The sequence below is a fragment of the Protopterus annectens genome, chromosome 3.part0 (genome assembly GCF_019279795.1).
Source record: "Protopterus annectens isolate FY-2018-M chromosome 3.part0, PAN1.0, whole genome shotgun sequence".
NCBI lineage: Eukaryota > Metazoa > Chordata > Ceratodontiformes > Protopteridae > Protopterus > Protopterus annectens.
In genome coordinates, this window is record NC_056731.1 from 185449218 (window position 1) to 185472407 (window position 23190).

General features: G+C 39.9%; 1 protein-coding gene across 6 annotated transcripts in view; it reads left to right on the forward strand.

The window, feature by feature from the left end:
- ZMYND11 (zinc finger MYND-type containing 11) overlaps positions 1 to 23190 on the forward strand; it is a 1778022-nt gene that overhangs the window by 1708654 nt on the left and 46178 nt on the right. For all 6 annotated transcript variants that reach the window (XM_044064681.1, XM_044064682.1, XM_044064678.1 and 3 more), the window contains one exon: positions 9588 to 9773. In XM_044064681.1, coding sequence (XP_043920616.1) covers positions 9588 to 9773 — 186 coding nt within the window. The remainder of the gene's footprint in view (positions 1 to 9587; positions 9774 to 23190) is intronic.

The window sequence follows — 23190 nt, forward strand, 5'->3', positions numbered from 1 at the left end:
TGGACACACACACACACACACACACACACACACACACACACACACACACACACACACACACACACACACACACACAAACTACAGCACATAAACATCAGAGAGATGAGGGCAATCATCCTTGCTCTACAAGACTTCCAACCCTACCTAAAGCAAGGCCCTCTCAAGATATTCATGGACAACACAACGGTCCTGTGGTATCTCAACAAACAGGGAGGGACCAAATCCTACCTCCTATGCAAACTAGCTCTGCAGGTGTGGTAACTGGCCCCCCCCCTCACAGGGAATTACCCTGCAGGCAGCTTGCATACCATCCCTGCACAACTCCCAGGCAGATTATCTAAGCAGGACCATCTCAAACAACCACAAATAGATGCTTCACAGAGATGTTTTCCTGGATCTGGTCCACAGGTGGGGTACACCTCAAATAGACCTGTTGCCTCCTCCATAAACAGGCAACTTCCTGGTTTCTGCACCAGGACAGCTGACCCCAAGGCACTGGCAACAGATGCTTTCTCAATGTCCTGGAAGGGGAAATTTCTGTATGCCTCCCCTCTTTCCCCTTGATTCAAAAGGTGCTGCTGAAAATTCAGCAAGACTCACCAGAAATCTTGCTGGTGACTCCCTACTGGCCAAGACAGCACTGGCTCCCCCTTCTCCTTCTTTTGTCCAAGGGCAGTCACCAAAAGTTACCCCCCCCCCCCAGTAGACCTGCTCACAAAGCACAAGGGAACACATGTACACCCACAGTGGCAGTCCCTGCACATCACCCTGTGCTTGAAAGGATTCTGATTCCCTTTAGAGACCTGTAGAACAAGGATGTGCTCAATGTCCTGCCGGAGGCCAGGAAACCTAACACAAGAAAATCTTATCTCTCAAAGTGGAAAATGTTTTCTACTTGGTGTCACAAAAGGCAGATGTTCATCGTGTTACCCTGCTGCAGTCATTACACTCGGATTATCCTGTTGTCAGGCGGTCCCGCAGTCGGCCGGATTTCCAAAGTCTTGGTCCGACGTCGGTTGCTGTCGCCTCATCTCTGACGTCAGTGCGCCAGGGGTACATATACTGCAACTGATGCCATTTTCTTCCTTCTTTCTTGCCGCGCGGTGCCTGAAGCAGAAGCAGTTCGCAAGTGCCGGTTGGCCGACTCCTGAGATTTTCGTATTCGAGTTTCAGACCGAAGTCTTCTATAAAGCTAAATACCCCGTTGGGGAAACTTTTCTTGCTTCAGACCGATGTCAGAAAAAGTTAACAATTGTATTTCTTGTGGGAAGCAAATACCTCATAAGGATTTTCATTCTTATTGTATACCCTGCCTAGGCCCTGATCACGACGTCACTTCTTGTCGTTTTTGTGCTAGATTTAATAAACGCACTATTAAAAGACGATTTGATTTTGCACGACACTTTTTTGGCAGAAAATTTAATTATAACATGCCGTCGGAGCTACCAAATACCAGCGTGCACAAAAAGCGCAGGGATAAGGATCGACAGCCCAGGCCTAAGCCCGATTCCGAGGCCTCGGTTGATCCGGTCACCGGTTCTCTGGTTATCAGTGAGGCTCCGACGCAGCCTCTGACTACCGCAGTTGAAGAACCCGAGACCGCTACGGATATTTTGACGGAATGTACTAGGCCGACGCAGCATTTTACTTCAGGCCCTACTGACGACTTACTTCCCCAAGGACACCAGTACTTCTGAAACACCTTCGCTTTCTAAAGGCATTTTCAGACCGACGACTCTTACAGTTAAAACGTTTTCTAAACCGAAGACTCCTTCCAAATCGAAAAAAGCTTTACTTCAGTCTCCTGTTCAAGGCCCTATGCCTAAGAAACAGATGCTCAAGATGGCTGAAGATCTGATTTCTCTTATCAGGGGTTCCCAGCCTCCTCCTGGAAAAAAAAAAGGACTAGACAAGAGGAAGAATCTGCTTCCTCTGAACAACTGTTTATTTCTTCGGATTCCTCTGAAGACCAAGACTATTCCTTCTCTTCTTATGAAGATTCTGATGCTGAGGACTCTATTCCCTCAGCTTCTCCTCCAGAAGATTACTCTTTTGGGGAAACTTTACACACTATGAGGGAACATTTTCACTGGGAAGGTCAGGATTACTCTGATTCCAAGAAAAGGCTCAGAGAGTTTCTTTTACTCCCCCAACACAGACCTCTAGCCATCCCTCCTGTTTTGGACATTGTGGATGATGTTTACTTAGAATCCAGTTTCAACCCTGATTCTCTGCCTCCTGCCCCGGCCAAGCCTGACAGATACTACAGAGTACCTGATTCCCATAAATTCCTTTACAAAAGCCCAGTAGCTGACCCAGAGACTATCTCACAGGGTCCCAAGGGGGCGAAGGCTTCCATGGCTAAAAATCCAGTACCTTCTGAAAGGGATTCAAGAGCACTAGACAGATGTGGGAAAAAGGTTTACACCTCAGCCACTTTAGCTATGAGAGCTCTAAACTGTCAGTTCCATATGCTTAAGTATCAGCAGTTTCTGATCTCTCAGTTAAAACAAAAGATAACAACCCTTCCTCAACAATCTGAATTGAAAGAAGTACAGGATTTGTTGCACGCCACTGAGCAGGTGGGCAAACATACTTTACAATGTGGGTTTGATTCTTTGGAGGCCTCCTGCAGAGCAGCAGCCACTGGTTCAGTTATACGTAGGCATGCCTGGTTAAAGGAACAAAGTCTGCCTGAACATGTTAAAGCAAAACTACTGGATGCTCCCTTGCAGCAGGATGTTCTTTTTGGTGTTAAAGCAGAAGAAGTTTTAAAGAAAATGGAAGATAAACCAAAATAAATGCAGACAGTCAAAGATTTCCTACAGGTACAACCCCCTTGCTTCAGCAGAAACTGGCCAACCAAGAATTGGTCCTTTCCAGCCACTGACAGGCCTCAGAGGGGTAAATACAGGCGCCCAAGGGGCAGAGGACAACCACAAGCTCAGTATAGACCTCGCCAATGGACCACTCCAACCCAGAAGGGAGGAGAAGACAGGTCTCAAGCCACCAGAAGGCAAACTCAATGACTTGCACCTCCACTGGCCAAACAAAGTTCTCTTGTCAGCCCCCCTGGGTGGAAAACTAGCATTATTTGTAGACAAACTGGCACATGGTCACAAAGGACAAATGGGTCCTAGACATAATTTTACGAGGATACAGATTCCACTGTCACACCTTGCCAATAAAAAGAGGAATACCAAACCTGCCACAAAATCAAAGGGCAGAGGCTCAAAACCAAATTACAGCTCTCAGGGCCATGAGAGCCATTCAAAGGGTGCCAACTCAAGAGCAAGGCCAAGGATTTTACTCGACTATTCCTAGTACCCAGGAAAGAAAATGCTTGGAGACCAATTCTGGACCTTTCAATTCTAAACACTTACTTACAAGTTCCCAAATTCAAGATGCTAACACTACAGCAGCTACTTCCCATGTTGGAAAAGGAAGCATGGCTGGTAACGTTGGACCTCAAGGAGGCATACCTGCATGTCCCTATCAGACAAAGTTGCAGAATATACCTCCGTTTCATTGCAGGTTCAACGCATTATCAATTCTTTGCATTGCCCTTTGGCTTATCTACTGCGCCCAGAGTATTCACAAAATGCCTGGCACCAGTAATTGCATACTGCAGACAAAGAGGAATTCAAATATATCCATACCTGGACGACTGTCTCATCCAAGCAGAAAGAAAAGACATTCTCATACAACATCTGACTTTTGTGAAGCATCTACTAAATTGTCTGGGGTACACAGTAAACGAAAATAAGTCAAAACTAGTACCCTCACAAAAAATGACATTCCTGGGTGCCAGCTTGGACACAATGGCCCAGAAGGCTTATCTTACACCAGACAAGCAATTACAACTGACTCAATATTTCAAGACAATGGCAACAAAGACCCAATTAACTGCAAGAAAAATTCTGCAGGCGTTGGGCTTCATGGCATCTTGCATTCTGATAATACCATTTGCAAAACTGCATATGAGGAAATTACAATGGTTCCTAAAAAGCGTATGGTCTCAACACAGCCACAGCTTGGACACAGTGATATCTCTCATTCCCTGCCTACAACAGGAATTTCTATGGTGGGCACAGGCATGTCACCTCAACAAGGGTCAGCCTTTCACCTTGCCCCCACCCAGGCAAACTATCACAACAGATGCTTCAGACTATGCCTGGGGGGCTCACATGGCAGGGCAATGCATTCAAGGCCTATGGACTGCAGAACAAAGAAAACTGCACATAAACCAAAAAGAGATGCTAGCTGTACAGAAAGCGCTGACAGCCTTCAAGGATCTACTACAACCTGGACAACTGGCAATAAAGACGGACAACACCACAGTAATGTGGTACATAAACAAGGGGGCACACATTCCTACCCTCTTTGCAGGCAAACAATAATCTTATGGAACACAGTTCTGACCTACCAAGTCCAGTTACAAGCTCACTTCCTGCCAGGACAGAAAAACACATTGGCAGACGACCTAAGCAGAAACATCAAAGATCCCTACGAGTGGAAGCTAGACCCACAAATATTTGCAATGATAATTCAAAGATGGGGCCTAACAAATATAGACCTGTTTGCCAGTCCTCAAAATTACCAGCTGACAAAATTTTGTACAAGGACATTCCACCAGCAAGCTTGGAAAGTGGATGCTCTCTCCTTCAGTTGGAAAAACCTGACAGCATATGCCTTTCCACCATTACCTCTTCTCACAAAGGTTCTTTTGAAAGTTAAAAAGGAGAAACCTCGAATGATTCTCATAGCCCCAGACTGGCCATGCCAGTACTGGTACCCACTATTGAAGAATATGGCTCACAGTCCACCATGGATATTGCCTCAAATACCTCATTTGCTCACACAGCAAGACAAGCAGATTCTACACAGCCAGATCAAAACCTTAAACCTGGCTGCATGGAAAATCATTTAAGCAGCCAACCAGCCCCTCTTTCACAAGCAGTACTGGATGTTATTCTAGAAGCCAGGAGGCCAAGCACCAGGAAGGCTTACTTGGACAAATGGAAAAGGTTTTCAGCTTGGAACCAAGCTAAAGGCCTGGATACAGCTCAGCCTCATATGCCTTGCATTCTGCAGTGTTTAGCTGAGATGTTGCATAAAGGACTTTCCTACTCCTCTATTAAAATCCATGCTTCAGCTATTTCAGCTCACTACGACACAAATCCACCTTTATTTTCAAATCCACTCCTAAGGCAGTTCCTCAGAGGGGCAAAAAACATTAGACCACCTAGAAGAGCTCCTACACCTACATGGGACCTCAACTTTGTTCTGGAAAAATTAACATTACCTCCCTTTGAGCCAGCTTTTTCTGCAGACCTTCAGTTCCTATCTTGGAAAACTGCCTTGCTCCTGGCAATAACTTCTGCTAGGAGAGTTTCAGAATTACAGGCACTTATGGCAGTGGAACCTTTCCTCATTTTTCATCAGGACAGAGTTTCCCTACGAACTAATCCTTCCTTGATGCCTAAGGTGGTTTCCAACGTAGCTTTAAATCAAACCATCCATCTACCCACTTTCTTCCCCAACCCACAGAACAAAGGGGAGAGACTCCTACATTCCTTGGACATTCACAGGCAGCTTCGATATTACTTGGATAAAACTAAAGCTTTCAGAAAAACTGACCAGCTCGTTGTTTCCTATGCTACAGCTTCTCAAGGGAGGGCCATTTCCAAGCAAATAATTTCAAAATGGATAGGGCATTGCATACGATTCTGCTATACCCATCATGGGAAACCAGTTCCTCCTACCATTAGATCCCACTCTACCAGGGCAACAGCTACCTCTACAGCCTTTCTCAGGGGGGTTCCTACCAAGGAAATTTTAGAAGCTGCAACTTGGAGTTCTGTACACACCTTCACCAAACATTATCACCTACCTCTTTATTCCAAGTCCAGGGCAGGCTTCGCCACTGCAGTTCTGCAGGGACTCATTGCCTCCTCTAACCCTCTATAATGCCTCCACCCTACCTTAGCTTTGGGACTCAACCCAAGTGTAATGACTGCAGCAGGGTAACACGATGAACATAGTACAGTTTTGTACCTACCATAAATGTAGATGTTCGAGTGTTCACCCTGCTGCAGTCCAAGTTACCCTCCCTCCAACCCCTCTGATCTACTGGCTAAACCTATGCTATGCCTTACTGATGTATTTGCTTATAGCTGAAGGGTTTTTGTGTCTGTACAGTGTTCTCACTTTTTGGTACTGATTTGGATCACCCTTTTGGGGGTACCTGACATCTGGGGCAAGAAAAACTGATGAAAATGGCGTCGGTTGCAGTATATGTACCCCTGGTGCACTGACGTCAGAGATGAGGCGACAGCAACCGACGTCGGACCAAGACTTTGGAAATCCGGCCGACTACGGGACCGCCTGATGACAGGATAACCCGAGTGTAATGACTGCAGCAGGGTGAACACACGAGCATCTACATTTATGGTAGGTACAAAACTGTACTTTGGACCTGCTGGAAAGCAACATCCCTCTTATCCTGTCTTACCTATGTGAACTATTGCAGACAGGCCTGGCCTACTCATCCTTAAAAGCACACTTGTCTGCAGTTTCTGCCTTTCTCCCTCTGGATCCACCCCTGGCATCCAGACTTCCTGCAAAACTCTTCCTCAAAGGGGCACTTCACCTGAGACCTCCCAAAAAACTGTGCCCTCCTCCCCCCTGGGATCTTAACTATATCCTAGAAAAACTCACCCTAGCTCCCTTTGAGCCAGCAAATACAGCCTCCCTAAAATTTTGCACATGGAAAACTGTTTTATTGGTGGCTCTAACCTCAGCCTGGAGGGTCTCAGAGCTGCAAGCTCTGATGGCTACACCACAAGGGGATAATGAGAGAGTACTTCTCTCCTTAGATGTCCACAGACAGCTTAGGTTTTATCTACACAAAACCAAGACAATTAGGAAATCTGACCAACTGTTTGTCTCCTTCCACCCCAGAGCCCTGGGAAAGCAGTGACCAAACAGACCATTTCGGCCTAGATTTCCAAGGCCATTTCCTTCTGTTACAAGTACCATGAGAAAACCTTACAGGGCAATATTAAAGCCCACTCCACCAGAGCTATGGCCTCTTTTGGAGCCTTCTTTAAGGGACTAGACACCAACTCGATCCTTGAGGCAGCTACTTGGTCCTCAGTGCACACTTTCATCAAGCATTACAAGCTGGATCACATCTCTAGGGCCGGGCCAGGGCAGAGTTTGCCAGGACTATCCTTCACGGATTTCTGGAAACTTCTTCCAGACCACCACCCAACTCTCAGTGAACTTTGGTACTCACCCACATGTAGAATACTGCAACATTGGAATAGAAGGACATAGGAACATTGTGTAAAATCTTACTATAACCATAGATGTCCTTCTCTTCCATGTTGCAGTATTCCTTCCCTCCCCCCTTCCCCTCTTGTCATGTTGCACTTGCTCTCCTGAGTGACACAGGATGGGGCTATGCCTTACTAGGACTGGCTCCTACTGGGGTTTTCTCTGTTCTGAGGGCTGGTGCGTGCAGGCATCACTTTTATGGCCCATGTTCCTGCAGCCACATCAGACATCCAACTCACCTAGAGGGACTGAAAATCTTTGGAATCCTGGCTGAATGAACTGGAAAGGAAGAAGGGTAAACCCACATGTAGAGTACTGCAACATGGAAGAGAAGGACATCTATGGTTATAGTAAGGTTTTACACAACTTTCCTTTATATCTGGGGACTGGAATTTGAGTTGCAGCAGTGAGGATGTATCTGGAGGGGCCTAGAAGGGAATATATAAGAAAATAGAGTAGAGTTTTGAAGAAAATATGAAAATATTTGATATGGAAGATGGGAATTTAGTAGTAGGAGTTTGGAGAGAATTTACAATGTTATTCCCCAGGGTACAAAAACTGGACTAGATTAGACAGAAATGTTCACAGGAACATGTGCATTTAGTTGAAAGCTTTGATATGCATCCAATAACTATTTCAAATTACATGCCAATAATAACTGAAATAAAAATGAGACACTGGCACTTTTCTCTGTTAAACAGGAATTTAAAAAATGGGTAGTGGAAATTAGTCAGGCGTTATTCTTCATAAAATCTAACTAGGAAGTTGGTTGGATAAATTGAAATTGGAGTTTAAACATTACAGTATAAATAAAAGAAAAAGAGATATGGTTAAGAAGTAACAAGAATTATTTAGAGGGACTGACAAAAGTTAAAGTATACAGAATAGGGGGAATCTCACAGAACAAGATGAGGTGCGACTGCACGGTGCTAAAGGGAAGATAAGGGAATGCCTCAATAGTATGCATGAGTTTAGTATGATTGCTTTTAAGCAACTGTTTTAGATAACTCCAGAGCCCAAAAGCATTTAGCATAACTGCTCAGGCAACAGAAATTAGAAAAGGTTATTGCCAACCAGAGATTTTGTAGAGGTATTAAAAATATTTCAGAAATTTTATGAAAAACTGTATGAACCAGATAAATGTGGACATCAAGAAAAAAGTACAAATGGAAATGTTTGTGGAAGATTTAAATATGCCAAGGTTAGAGTTAGATGAGTCTGAAATACTAAAAGTGCAGGAGAAGATGCAACAAAAATGGTGACATATAACCAATCTACAAGAAAGTCTTCAGGAATAGATAGTATTCCTGTGGAAGTTTAGAAACTAGGAGGCAAAAAAGTTATAAAGATCTGGAAGATTTTGTTTAACAGTATTTTAAAAGTTGAAGCACCAACTTCCTGGAAGAAAGCTGTAGTGGCTGTAATACCTAAAGATGGTAAAGACTGATTAGACCCAGTTTCGTATAGGCACATTCCAGTTCTAAAGTATGATTATAAATTGATTGTCTGTTATGGCTAAATGAATGGCAAAGGTGAAGCCAAAATTATTAGATCAATGTGATTTTGTGGAAGGTAGGCAAACATTTGAATTTAGTAGAACAGTGATGATCCAGAGGAAAGCAGAATGTAAGAAAAAAAAACACTGTTGTTGGTAGGTCTTGATCCAGAGAAAGCATTCAACAGAGTAAGCTGGGATTTTATGAATAGGGCATTGGAAACATTTGCATTTCCTGATAACATAATGCAATGGATCTGAGGCGAAAGTTAAAGTTGGTGGGTTCCTCTCTGTTAAGTTCTGTTTGAGCTGAGGAAAGTATTTTCTTTTCAGATCACCATTACCCCAGAAGTCAGATTCATTCTCTGTTCTTGCTCATTCAGTCTAGATCAAAGCAAGTAGGGTTAACTGTGCTAAAGGATATTATATTCATTTCTGAACCTGCTTTGCAATCAAATGTATTTTATTCTATTTATATAGTTGTGTTTTAACTTTACTGTGCATTTATTCAGCTTATCGTTGTAGTACCACTTTCTGCTTTTGTTTTCTCTTCTTCGTTTATTGTTTTACTTTTATGAAGGTATCAGCTTAGAATATTAAAATTAGAAATGTAAGTTTAATGCAGTTAGCATGAATCTAATTTAGTATCTTGCCCTATTTGTAGACTATCATGCCTTCTTCTGTAATGTGAACGTGTTAATGTAGTGAAGATTCAAGAGAGAATTTCAGTAAATTTTTGATTATATTGCAGTTACGCACAGAGGTAGAAGAAGAGAAGAGGCAAGCTGTAAATAAAGCTGTAACAAATATGCAAGCAGAAATGGACAAGAAGATCAAACAAGTAAAAGATAAGTGCAAAGACGAATTCATGGAAGAACTGAAAAAGGCAGCAACCCAACACAAACAGCTTATTTCCCAGACGAAAAAGAAACAATGGGTATGACTAAGTGCTTGCTTTACAATTAATTTTAAAGGTGTACAAGCAAAATTCATTACTTAGAAAGTTGAGTTATAGTTTATTAGCTTGCTTTGCATATAAGACTAGACTACCTTGTCATATTTGAAGGGATTTGTTTGAGACCACTGTTTCTTCAGGATGTTGAGCTTAATACTTAACAGTAGAGAGTCAATTATCTTAACTTATTGGGAGCTAGGGTAGTTTGGATAATCACATATATAATTGAACCGAATAAAAAAAAAACTTGTAAAATCTTGGGGGGTTTTCTGCATGCAGGAGTATAATTTTCAACCATTCAGCGATTTCACTGGAAAATAAAGAATATTTTTCACACGAGTTGGCTACAAACTCAAAAAACATCTCAAGCGAATATGTATAATGTTTACATATTCAGACTTTATGATTTTTCCTACCCGAAAACTTTGGAAGGCTGATTTGGATAATTGACGTTTTGGATAATCGACATTCAGATAATCAACTCTACTGTATTGTGAAAATTTTATGCCCACACTTCTGAATGGTGTACCCTCAGCTGCTCAAACAAACAGCCTTCATGAAATGATGAACAGTCAGTTGTTCTTCAGTGTATGAAGTAAAAGTTAATGCAGTGCATACCGTAGATATAGCTGACCTGTTTGAGCTAGTGTTTTTTGTCTTTGATTGCTTTTCTAGAAAATGTGGTTCAAATAACATTCTGGAGCATAAAGCCAGATGAAATGATTGGACTGAATTTCTGTTGACCAACTTTCTTTTGTCACTTTTGGGAGGCCCACAAGAGAAGGAGATTTGAGGAACAGTAGCCTGCATTGAACTTGAAAGATTTTCTGGTGACAGGATGCCATCAGGAAAACTAGTACATGTGCCAGGGACATATTGAGACTGTTATCTGCAAAATTGCTGAAATGTCAAGGGTTGAAGAACAGGTAGATAACCCCTTATTGCATGGACAGTGAATAAGAGTCTTTTTAGTCCATCTTCTATTCATTGGTTGTAAGTTTCAGCAGCTAAAATTCTAAGGCTTATGACAAAGAATTGTGAGGTTGGTTTGGATGTTAAAATGCCTGCCACTGACGAGCAGGTTCTGCATCACTTATTACTTCTGTGTGCTGAGGAACTGCCCATGGAGAGAGAGCATTGAGTAGCCACCATTAAATTAGATAGCCTGAGATCTGGGTTTGGGGGACTTTACCCTCTTACTCAAGCTCCACCTGGCAGATGTGTGGCTAGTACTGGCTCAAGAACATTCATGGTATATCATAATCGTCAGGTAATGCATTTCATTTAGCAAGGCTGAATATGTGGAAGCATGCGCCCATTTATTAGGTATTACAGACCCTGTCTTGACCATCTGCTGGCAGGCCACTGGAGGATAGGGATTTTGACAAATAAACTGAGAAAAACATTGGTACAACAGCATATACTTCCAGCTGCTGTTACTTACAGTGCCTTCCAAATGTTAGAATGGTGTTGATAGGGTTGATATTCACTAGAAAGGGTCTCCCCACTCTCCCATGGGGTGATGTTAGGTTAAAAGAAAGGACATGTAAGACAGATGAAATGAAAAGGTCATCGGGAGACTGAAGGAGTTGGATGACCAAGAGTGGGGAGGATCAAAAATAGTTAAATGTAATACATGAAAAAAACTGTATAAGAAAAGCAGATTTAGAAAGCAGTGTATACTGTAGCTTGAAGGTAGGATTTGCAGTAGACTTAGCAGGTTGCATTGTTTTTTTTTTCAATAATAAATCTTTATTGTTTTATCATTTTCAATACAAATTCCAAACAAATACAAGATTGAAAATAAAAACCAATGAATGTATCTAACAATCACACCATAACATATGTACATGTACAGAAAATAAGCTACAATTTTTGGATATAGAAATTTATAAAAGTAATAATGTCTTTGAATTTAAAGTATATAGGAAATCGACATACTGTAATTCTTATTTGCACTGTAATAGTGCACACCCTACACATTGCAAAAAGAAAATTGTAAAAGGGCAATTTGTGAGGGGATCAAGAATGACAAGTAAGTCTGAGGATTTTAAATTGGAATGTGATTTGTTGGAGAGAATGTTTTTAGATGGAGGATATAGTAAGGAATTTGTTAGTAATATTAGGCTACAGGTAGAAAGGAAAAGGACAGATAAATTTTATCCAATATTAGGAGAAAAACTAAAAGATGAACAACAACAAAAAATAAAAGAGAAAGTATTTATTAATAATGGAGAATATCAACATGCTTTTACCTTAGAATTTAATGCTTTAAATAATAATATTAGGAACGTCTTTTTTAATGAATGGGAAAGGTTTATGGCACTTACTGACCTGGGGGGACTTCCTAAAGGTATACCTAAAGTAGTATACAGAAATCCTTGTAATATAAAAGATCACCTGGAACAAAAAAAGTTTGGCCAAAATAAAATTAAGGGTGTCAAAAAGTTAGGTTCATATTCTTGTGGAAAATGCAATCAATGTAGTTATATGGTCAATAAGGAGAAAATCTATATAGAAAGTAGAAAGAAATGGATTGGTAGTAAAGGGATGTATAATTGTGAGACAAAGGGTTTAGTATACCTTGCCACCTGTGAAAAGTGTGGATCTTTCTATATAGGTAAAACCGAGAGAACTTTAAAAAGAAGAGTGTATGAACATACCTATGATATAATAAAGGAAAAAGAAACAAATGCATTATATAAACATTCAAAGGTATGTAAAGAAAACAAATTTCTTTTTTTTTAGTAATTGAACATATAAAGGATGGGATTAGAGGAGGTCCATGGGAAGATACTATTGGGTATAGAGAATTGTGGTGGCAAGTGACACTAGAAGCAAGTAAACACCCAGGTCTAAATGAACATGTGTCTATTTTACCCCTTTTAAAATTAAAGGCAGCTAAACTATGAATGTTAGATTAGTTGTAATATAATTTTGTACCAACAGATGGAGCTATTGTGTTATAAAATGTATTTTCCTTAATAATGAACATTTATATTATAAATATAAGATTTTAGAAATATAATTAAGTATTTATGTATATATTTATTTATTATTCAATAGTATTTTTAATTATTTATAAGAACATGAAGATGTATAAATTATTTTATTCATTTTATTATAAATAAGGAAAGAGGAACTTATGAATATTTATGAGCCCAAAATGTGAATTGATTTGTGCATTCAAACTTAATTGAAGCTTTTTTTATTGGATTATTAGTTTTATTAGAGGTATATAAATATGTGTGTTAAATTAGTACTAGCATCTGATGAAGTCCAGTGAATGTGACGAAAACGCGATTTATTTTGGAAGAGCGTTACTGTGGAAGTGTTTTGTGCGTGTTTGGTGACATTAAAAGTTTATTTTAACTTTTTGGAGATCTTCCTTCCTGGGACTGCACTCCTTTTGGTATTATTGGTGTTTTGTGGAGAGCTGCCGCTTTTTCGTATTTATTTATATGTACAATATTTACATGAATGCTTCCACCTGCAACACAAGTTTATACAAAAAGATATAAAAATAATTGAGATTAGTTCAAGTATTACACAATTTGTTGTTACAAAGTTCTCTTACAGAGTATAAATAACTCATAATAGATTTAGGTTTAAAATATTACGCTAATATGATATTAAACACTTGTTCCCATATTTTCGGGTTATTGATATTTGTATTGTGTTGATGTAGAAGTAATTTGAGGGCTAATATATGTCTCATAGCTGGAATTTTAAAGTTATCTCATGAAGTTTGGGATGGGTTTAACCAGTTAGTAGCTACATATAGTTTCATTAATAAGAAGATATTAATAATTATGATACTTTGTGATCTAGAAAGTTCTTTTGGAGGGATATGCAAAATCATAAATTTCCATGAAAGTGTTGTACTTTGATAACCCATCTTTTGAAGTTGTATTTTTAAAGAGTTCCAAAGTTTATAAATGCATTTGCAGCTCCAGAACATATGAAGAAGATCAGCAGGTTGGTCTTTACAGAATGGACAATTTGGGGAGTTTTTGGATTTGAATTTATGCAGGCTAAGGCATGTATAATACGCATTATTCCATATCATAAGCTGAGTATACATCAACTTTTGAAGAGAGATAGATTTTGTTGTCAAATCTATTGCTTTTATTATTTCACTTTCTTCTATCAGTGGGATTTTCTCTTTCCAGTATTTCAATAAAAGAACCTTATCCTGAAATGTAAACTCTTTTATTAATTTATTTGATACGGTTATAAATTTAACATCTTGTTGAAGAGCTTGCCACAAATTTGAGCATTTGGTTAAATCCTCATTTCTGGGTTTAAAATGATTAAAGTAGCTTATGGAGAGTTCCCTAATTTGTCTCAATATAACTAGATAATTTTTAGGTACGTTTTATTCTTTTCTTATTTGATTAGCTGAAAATTTGAGATATATGTAAATGTCAATTAAAGTTAAATTAACTATTAATGGGAATTTTTTTAAGATCTATTAATTGATTATTTAATCTCAAATTAGGGTTCCAATGAAAGGGTTGAAAAGCCATCATATGTTGAGCAAGATCTAATAATTGAAATAATTTTTTTTATAGATGTTATATATACTTTAATGTGGTCCATTATCCCATATAATTTCAGCTTATCTTTTCCTAGAAAGGGTAATGCTTTAGGATTAATACTCAAATTTAATATATGTTTATAATTCAAGATTACCCATGTTGGTGCCCACTTAGTGCTACATACATCATAATTAGGAATTCTTAGGAGTCTGTTAGAATTTATTATTAAACAGTAAATTTCAAAATTTGGTAAATCCAATCCCCCTCTATTCTTTGGTGTCATTAATTTATCATACGATATCCTTGTTTTCCTTGGCTCCCAAATAAATTTAGCCGATTCTTTATGAATTAGTTTAAAAAAATTCTTCGAAATTGCTACTTGAGCAGATCTAAAAATATATAATAATCTTGGTAATATATTCATTTTAATAAATGAGACCTTCGCCAATACTGGTAATCTTAAATTATTCCATCTCCCAAAGTCAGATATTATTTGATCCCAAACTGTTTTAATGTTAATAGTATAAAAATCTTTATCATCTGTAGAGAAAACACTACCCAAGTATTTAATATTATCTTTGAACATTACCTGTCCCACCAGTGGCAAAAGCGAGAAAGGTTTGGGAGTTCTTAAAGGGAAAATTTTTTTTTTTTAAGATTAATTTTATAATTAGATATTTTTGCAAAGTCATCCACTGCTTTTAATAATTTTTTAGTGTCTGAAATTGGAGTTGTACAATATATATTGAGATCATCCGCAAACGCTGCCATTGAAAACTTTTGTTCCATAAATTATTGGGGCATTATGGTATACCTTCTGTTTAATATATAAGAATAAGGGTTCCAGATATATATTAAATAATAACGGGGACAACAGACAACCCTGACATGTTCCATTTTTAATCTGTATTCTTTTAGAGAACATTTTATTAATGTATAAAGTTGTATAAGGATTGTTATATAAGATTTTTAACACTCGAAAAAATTCTTGGGATATATTAAAATATGGTAGAGTATCAAACAAAAAACTTATGTCAACCCTGTCAAAAGCCTTCTGTGCGTCAATAATAAGCACATACATATTAAGATTGTTCTGTTTAGCATATCAGTGTATGAAGTGTAAGTGTATTGTCACTAGTTTGTCTAGTTGCCATAAAACCAGCTTGTTCCTTAGGTATTATTTTATTCATTATTTTTTTTAATCTACTGGCTAGAATAGAGGTCAAAATTTTCATATCTACATTTATTAATGATATTGGTCTATAATTGTCAGAGTTTTGGGGGTCAGAATTAACTTTAGGTATAAGAATAGTTTTTGAGGCATTAAAATAAGGATCATTTTTTTTATTCTTAATTATATAGTTAAATACACGCAAGAGTATTTTACCAAAAATGTCATCAAAAACTTTATAAAATTCCACCGTCAAACCATCAGGACTCGGTGCTTTATGTGATTTCATAGGTTTAGTTATATATATTACTTCTTCATCAGATATCAGTTTAACCAAATCCTTCTGCATATTGTCATCTATTTTCAGAAAATTAATTGTTTGTAAGAAATCTTCATTGGTCCTATGTGAGGGTAGATCTTTTTGGTCACCATATATATTCGTATATATCTGTTCGAAAATATTAATAATATCTTCCGTTTTAGAGTAACTTGTATTCTTAAATTGTATTTCCGAAATAGCAGGTTGCATTGTTAATCAGTTGAGTACAGTGCCTTTACATATTCATGATAGATGGTTTAATGAAGTATAGGAGAATATATGTTGCATCTCCGTTGGCTAGGCAGCTGAGTTTTGCGATCCTTTAAGAACCAGTGACCCAAATTACCAGTTGCTTTTCAAATTTTACATGCTGGCAGCCTCTTTTCATCATATACTTTGTTGAAAAAATATCTTGTTTTAAGTTTTCTACAGCAAATACTTATGAGCAGATGGAGGCAGGCACACTTGAATGCTTGCTGTTACCTTGAGTCTGTCATCTGATGTCCTGACTGAAATCACTGTTTCACTGTTCTTAACATGTGGGTTTTTGTCCACTGACATCCGGCCAGGGAACCAAAGCTTTACTTTCCTGAGGGCATACATCTAACATGTGACCTTAGCTCTAACATTTGACCTTAGCCTTTATGTGGCGTGGTATTTATGGCAGACATACACAAGAATACCTCAAATTATCTCTCTGCCAGCCTGAATTCAGGTCAAGCATCCGTTGGACTAATCTATATTGGGTCGTTTGTACTGTTGCTTCGCTTGTTCATTTTTCCGATATTTGGCCTTTTGGGGAACCTTCCTTTTTTTTGTAATTTGGACTGTGTTAAAAATTTTTGTTAGATGTCAACTAAGAGGGATAAGTGAGAGTGCGGTAGGAAGATTGTGTCCAAGGGCTTTCACACTACGTCTTTTTTTGTTGAGAAGATTGACCATGACTACAACACCTGCTCTGTATGCCAGTCTTTTGTTCTAGAAACATTTAGCATGAGGCTTTAATCTTTTAACATGTTCCTTGAGATCCATAGTATAAAACACCTGGCCCAAGCTAAGATGGTAGAATCCTTAGTTTCTGACATCGCCCTTCCACCAAAGCAGAAAATCAAAGAGACTCTCAAGACAATTTGTAGTCTAACATTTTTGAGTCAGATGTACGTGCTGAGCTTGCAGAACCCGCGGTACATCAGAAATCCTCTCAGTTGCCCACTATCAAGACCCCGTTGGAGGCCATTATGGTTCCTCAGTCATTGCAGTCTGCAGATACCTCAGATGAACTACATGTTACCATTTCGGAAAGACCACACAGAGTCCTTCAAATTCTAGTCTGGGAGGAGATTCCAGTTGCTCTGAAGTACACCAAAGTTCCAAACCTCTGAGACTCGTTCAGGCAGATGTCACACCTGAAACAAAAAAAAGAAAACTAGGCATGTGACCTCCTCTACAGCTTCTAAGGAAAAAGAATGGATCGATTTCTCCCAGGGCTTATTTAAAGTTATCTTGGCCCTGAAGCCTCCTTTTCTGACCCAGCTGTCATAGGCCACACCACAATTACACACCCTAGAATGTTCATCGTGTTACCCTGCTGCAGTCATCACACTTGGGTTCTCCTGCCGTCAGGCGGTCCCGCAGTTGGCCGGAGTTCCTGAGTTTCAAAGTCTTGGTCCGGTGTCGGTTGCTGTCGCTTCTTCCCTGACGTCAGTGCGCCAAGGGTATATAAGAGGCATCCAACGCCATTTTCTCCAGTCTTTCTTGCCTCGCGGTGCCCGAAGCAGAAACAGTTCGCAAGTGCCGGTCGGCCGACACCTGAGACTTTCGATTCGAATTTCAGTCCGAAGTCTTCAGTAAAGCTAAATACCCCGTTGGGGAACCTTTTCTTGCCTCAGTCCAATGTCAGAAAAAGTTAACAACTGCATTTCTTGTGGGAAGCAAATACCTCATAAGGACTTCCATTCCTATTGTATTCCTTGCCTAGGCCCAGACCACAACGTCACAGGTTGTCGGTTTTGTGCTAGGTTTAATAAACGAACTATCAAACGCCGTTTTGACTTCGCACGACATTACTTTGGTAGGAAATTTAATTATATCATGCCGTCGGAGCAGCCGACGACCGGCATGCATAAAAAATGCATGGATAAGGGCAGGCAGTCTAGGAACAAGCTAGACTCCGAGGCCTCTGCTGGACCTGTCGCTGGTTCTCCGGTTTTCAGTGAGGTGCCTACGCAGCCCCTGACGACTGCAGAGCTGGAACCCCAGACAGCTGCAGATTCTCAAGCGGAGTCTACTAGGCCAACACAGCCATCTTCATTAGGCCCTTCCGACACCGGAGCAGAAGTCGACCCCGGTGCAGTGGAAACGCCTTCGGTTGCAGAAGGTGTCTTCAGACCGGCTACACTCACCATTAAATCTTATGCTAAGCTTAAAACTCCTTTAAAACCAAAGAAGAATGTACATCAGTCTTCAGTTCAAGGCCCCATGCCTAAGAAACAGATGCTTAAGATGGCTGAAGATTTGATTACTCTAATCAGGGTTTCCCATCCCCCTCCTGATAAAAGACCAAGACAAGAGGAGGATTATGCTTCCTCTGACCAGGTTTCAATTTCCTCAGATTCTTCTGAGGAACAGGATTACACTTTTCCACCTTATGAAGACTCTGATGCTGAAGACTCTATTCCCTCAGCATCTCCCCCTGAAGACTACTCCTTTGGGGAAACTTTACATACCATGAGGGAACATTTCCACTGGGAAGGCCAGGACTACTCTGATTCTAAGAAAAGGCTCCGAGGGTTCCTTTTACTACCCCAGCACAGACCTCTTGCTATCCCTCCAGTTTTAGATATTGTGGATGATGTTTACTTGGAGTCTAGTCTAAATCCAGACTCTCTACCTCCTGCTCCAGCCAAACCAGACAGATACTACAGAGTACCTGACTCACACAAATTCCTTTATAAAAGCCCTGTGGCTGACCCAGAAACAATTTCCCAGGGTCCTAAGGGAGTTAAAGCTTCAATGGCTAAAAATCCTGTGCCCTCTGAAAGGGATTCCAGAGCCCTAGATAGATGGGGAAAGGAAATATACACCTCAGCAACTCTAGCTATGAGAGCATTAAATTGTCAGTTTCACATGCTGAAATATCAGCAGTTCCTAATGCCTCAATTAAAACAAAAAATGAGCACACATACTGAACAGTCTGAATTCAAGGAAATGCAGGATCTGTTGCATGCAGCTGAACAGGTGGGCAAACATACTTTGCAATGTGGATTTGATTCATTGGAAGCTTCCTATAGAGCAGCTGTTACTGGCTCTGTCATATGTAGACATGCTTGGTTAAAAGAACAAACCCTTCCTGATCATGTTAAAGCAAAATTATTGGATGCACCTTTACAGCAGGATGTATTATTTGGTGTCAAAGCAGAAGAGGTTTTAAAGAAAATGGAGGATAAGGCAAAATCTATGCAGACGGTCAAGGATTTTTTGCAGGTACAACCCCTTCGTTTCAGCAGAAATTGGCCAACGAAACACTGGTCCTTTCCAGCTTCTGTGACAGATCACAGAGAGGCAAATACAGATGCCCAAGGGGCAGAGGTCAGTCACAAGGCCCTTACAAACCTCACCAATGGGGTACTGCTATCCAGAAAGGAGGAGAAGACAGGCCCCAGGCTAGCAGAAGACAAATAAGTCCAAAACAGAGTGCAGCGAGCCAAATAGGAAACCCAAACAATTTATGTTCCACTCGATTTATTGGCAAAAAAAACAACAAGCATTAACGCTTTTAAAATACGAGTACACGTTTTTGTCCTCAATATTCGGACTTCATCAGATACATATGAATTGATACCATTTATCCCTTATATATCCAAATTAAAATCAATTAGCCAATAAAATACTAAGTATTTGAATGGACAAACCAACATTCTCTCTGGGCTCATAAATATTCATGAATCAATATATAATGTATTTCATTACTTTAAAATACTTGTCAACTCCATTATATTATTTAAAACATAAATATATATAATTCATATATTTCCATACATTTATAAATAAATAAATACATAAAAATATTAAATGAATATGATATAAATGTATAAATATTGATTAATAAAAACTACATATAAAATCTGATAATAACTAGCTCCCTCTACTGTAGAAATTCATAATTACAATTAAATTCTGCTGGCTCTTAATTTTAATAGTGGCAAGATTGTTAAAAAAATCATTAAGGCCTGTTTTTTTCCCCGCATCTAGGGTAACTTGCCACCATAATTCTTTACTTTCTAAAATTTCCTCCCAGGGGCCCCCTCTGATATCCTGTCAATTTGTTCTAATACAAAAAAGTAAAAATTATAACCTACACAAACCCTGGAATGTTTATAAAGTGCATTAGTGTCTTTTGCTTTTAAAATATTGTAGGTATGCTCATATATTCTTTTTCTTAATGTTCTTTCAGTTTTACCGACGTAGAATGCTTGACATTTTTGACATATCACAAGATATACCACTCCTTTAGTATCACAACAATAAAAACCCTTACTTTATTGAATATTGAGGACGAAAATGCGTACTCGTATTTTAAAAGCGTTAATGCTTGTTGTTTTTTTTGCTCATAAATCGAGTGGAATATAAATTGTTTGGGTTTCCTGTTTGGCACGCTGCATTCCATTTTGGACTTATTTGTGGCATTTGAGTGCTTTCACTTGGTTTTTAGCAGAAGACAAACACAATGACTCACTCCTCAAACTACCAAGCAAATCTCTCCTGGCAGCTCCCTTGGGAGGAAAATTAGCATTTTTTTGCAGACAACTGGCACATCATCACAAAAGACAAATGGGTCCTAAACATTGTCTCTCAAGGATACAGATTCCACTTTCATACCTTACCAAGGATAAAAGGAATGCCAAACCTGCCACCAAATCAATGGGCAGAGGCACAAAACCAAATTACAGCTCTCATGGACATGAGAGCCATTCATCAGGTACCTACACAGGAGCAAGAACAAGGATTTTACTCGAGACTCTTTCTAGTCCCAAGAAAGGACAAAGCATGAAGACCCATTCTGGATCTTTCAATTCTGAACACCTATCTGCAAGTACCAAAATTCAAGATGCTAACACTACAGCAGCTTCTTCCCATGCTGGGCAAGAATGCTTGGCTAGTAACGTTGGACCTCAAGGAGGCATACCTGCATGTCCCCATCTGACAAAATTGCAGAAGATACCTCCGCTTCATTGCAGGTTCAATGCATTGTTAATTCTCTGCACTGCCCTTTGGCTTATCTACTGTGCCCAGGGTCTTCACAAAATGCCTGGCACCAGTAATTGCATACTGCAGACAGAGGAATTCAGATATACCCATACCTGGACGACTGCCTTATTCAAGCAGAAAGCAAGGGCATTCTTTTAAAGCATCTGGAATTTGTCAAACACCTTCTAAGTTGCCTAGGGTACACAGTAAACGAAAAGAAATCAAAACTAGTGCCCTCACAAAACATAATATTCCTGGGTGCCAGCTTGAATACAACGGCCCAGATGGCTTATCTCATGCCAGACAAGCAACAACAGCTGACTCAATATTTCAAAATAATGGCAACAAAGCCCCAACTTCCTGCAAGAAAAATTCTGCAGGCCTTGGGATTCATGGCATCTTGCATACTACTAATACCATTTGCAAAACTGCATATGAGGAAATTACAATGGTACTTGAAAAGGGTATGGACTCAGCACAGCCACAGCTTGGAAACAATGATACCACTCATTCCCTGCCTTCAACAGGAGTGTCTATGGTGGGCACAGGCATGTCACCTCAACAAGGGTCAGCCTTTCACCTTACCCACAGCCAGGCAAACTATGACAACAGATGCATCAGACTATGCATGGGGAGCACACATGGCAGGACAGTGCATTCAGGGCAAATGGACTACAGATCAGAGGCATCTGCATATCAATCAAAAAGAAATGCTAGCAGTACAGAATGCCCTAACAGCTTTCAAGGACCTCTTACACCCAGGACAACTAATAATAAAGATGGACAATACCACAGTAATGTGGTACATAAGCAAGGGGGCACACATTCCTACCCTCTATGCAGGCAAGCAATGACCTTGTGGAACACTGCACTGTCTTACCAGGTTCAATTACAAGCACAATTCCTACCAGGAAAGAAAAACACATCGGCAGACGACCTAAGCAGAAACATCATGGATCCACACGAGTGGAAACTAGATCCACAAGTATTTGCAATGATAGCTCAAAAATGGGGATGCCCAGACATAGATCTGTTTGCAAGCCCCCAAAACTACCAACTTCAAAAATTTTGCACAAAGACATTCCATCCACAAGCTTGGAAAGTGGATGCCCTCTCATTCAGTTGGAAAACATGAACAGTGTATGCCTTTCCTCCACTTCCTCTTCTAGCAAAGGTACTGCTGAAAGTCAGATTAGAGAGGGGCCACAAATGATATTCATTGCATCAGACTGGCCACGCCAGCATTGGTATCCAATTCTAAGGAACATGGCCCACGGACCACCATGGATTTTACCACAAATTCCTCACCTGCTCACCCAGCGAGACAGTCAGATTCTACACAGCCAGCTCAAGACTTTAAACCTGGCTGCATGGCAAATTACCTAAACAACCAGCCAACACCTCTATCCAAAGCTGTTATGGATGTCATTCTGGAGGCCAGGAGGCCCAGCACCAGGAAAACCTATTCAGACAAATGGAGAAGATTTTGCGCCTGGAACCAGGCTAAAGGCCAAAATCCCCTTGATCCAAACATTCCTCAGATTCTACAATATTTAACTGAGATGTTGCACAAAGGCCTTTCCTTTTCATCTATTAAGATCCACGCCTCAGCAATTTCAGCTCATTACAACACGGATCCTCCTTTATTCTCACATCCACTCCTAAGACAGTACCTCAGAGGGGCTAAGAACATAAGACCGCCAAGGAAGGTACCAGCACCTACTTGGGATCTCAACTTTGTTCTGGAAAAGCTTACACTGCCACCCTTTGAACCAGCTTTTTCAGCTGATGCAAAATTTCTTTCATGGAAAACTGCCCTGCTACTAGCAATAACCTCAGCTAGAAGAGTCTCAGAGCTACAGGCACTAATGGCAGTGGAGCCTTTCCTCTTTTTTCATCAAGACAGAGTCTCTCTATGAACTTATCCTTCCTTTATGCCAAAGGTGGTGTCCAGTGTGGCCCTAAACCAAACCATTCATTTGCCCACCTTTTTCCCAAATCCCCAGAACAAAGGAGAAAGACTCCTGCACTCTTTGGACATTCACAGGCAATTGCGTTACTACTTGGATAAAACTAAGGCTTTCAGGAAATCTGAACAGCTCTTTGTAGCCTATGCTACAG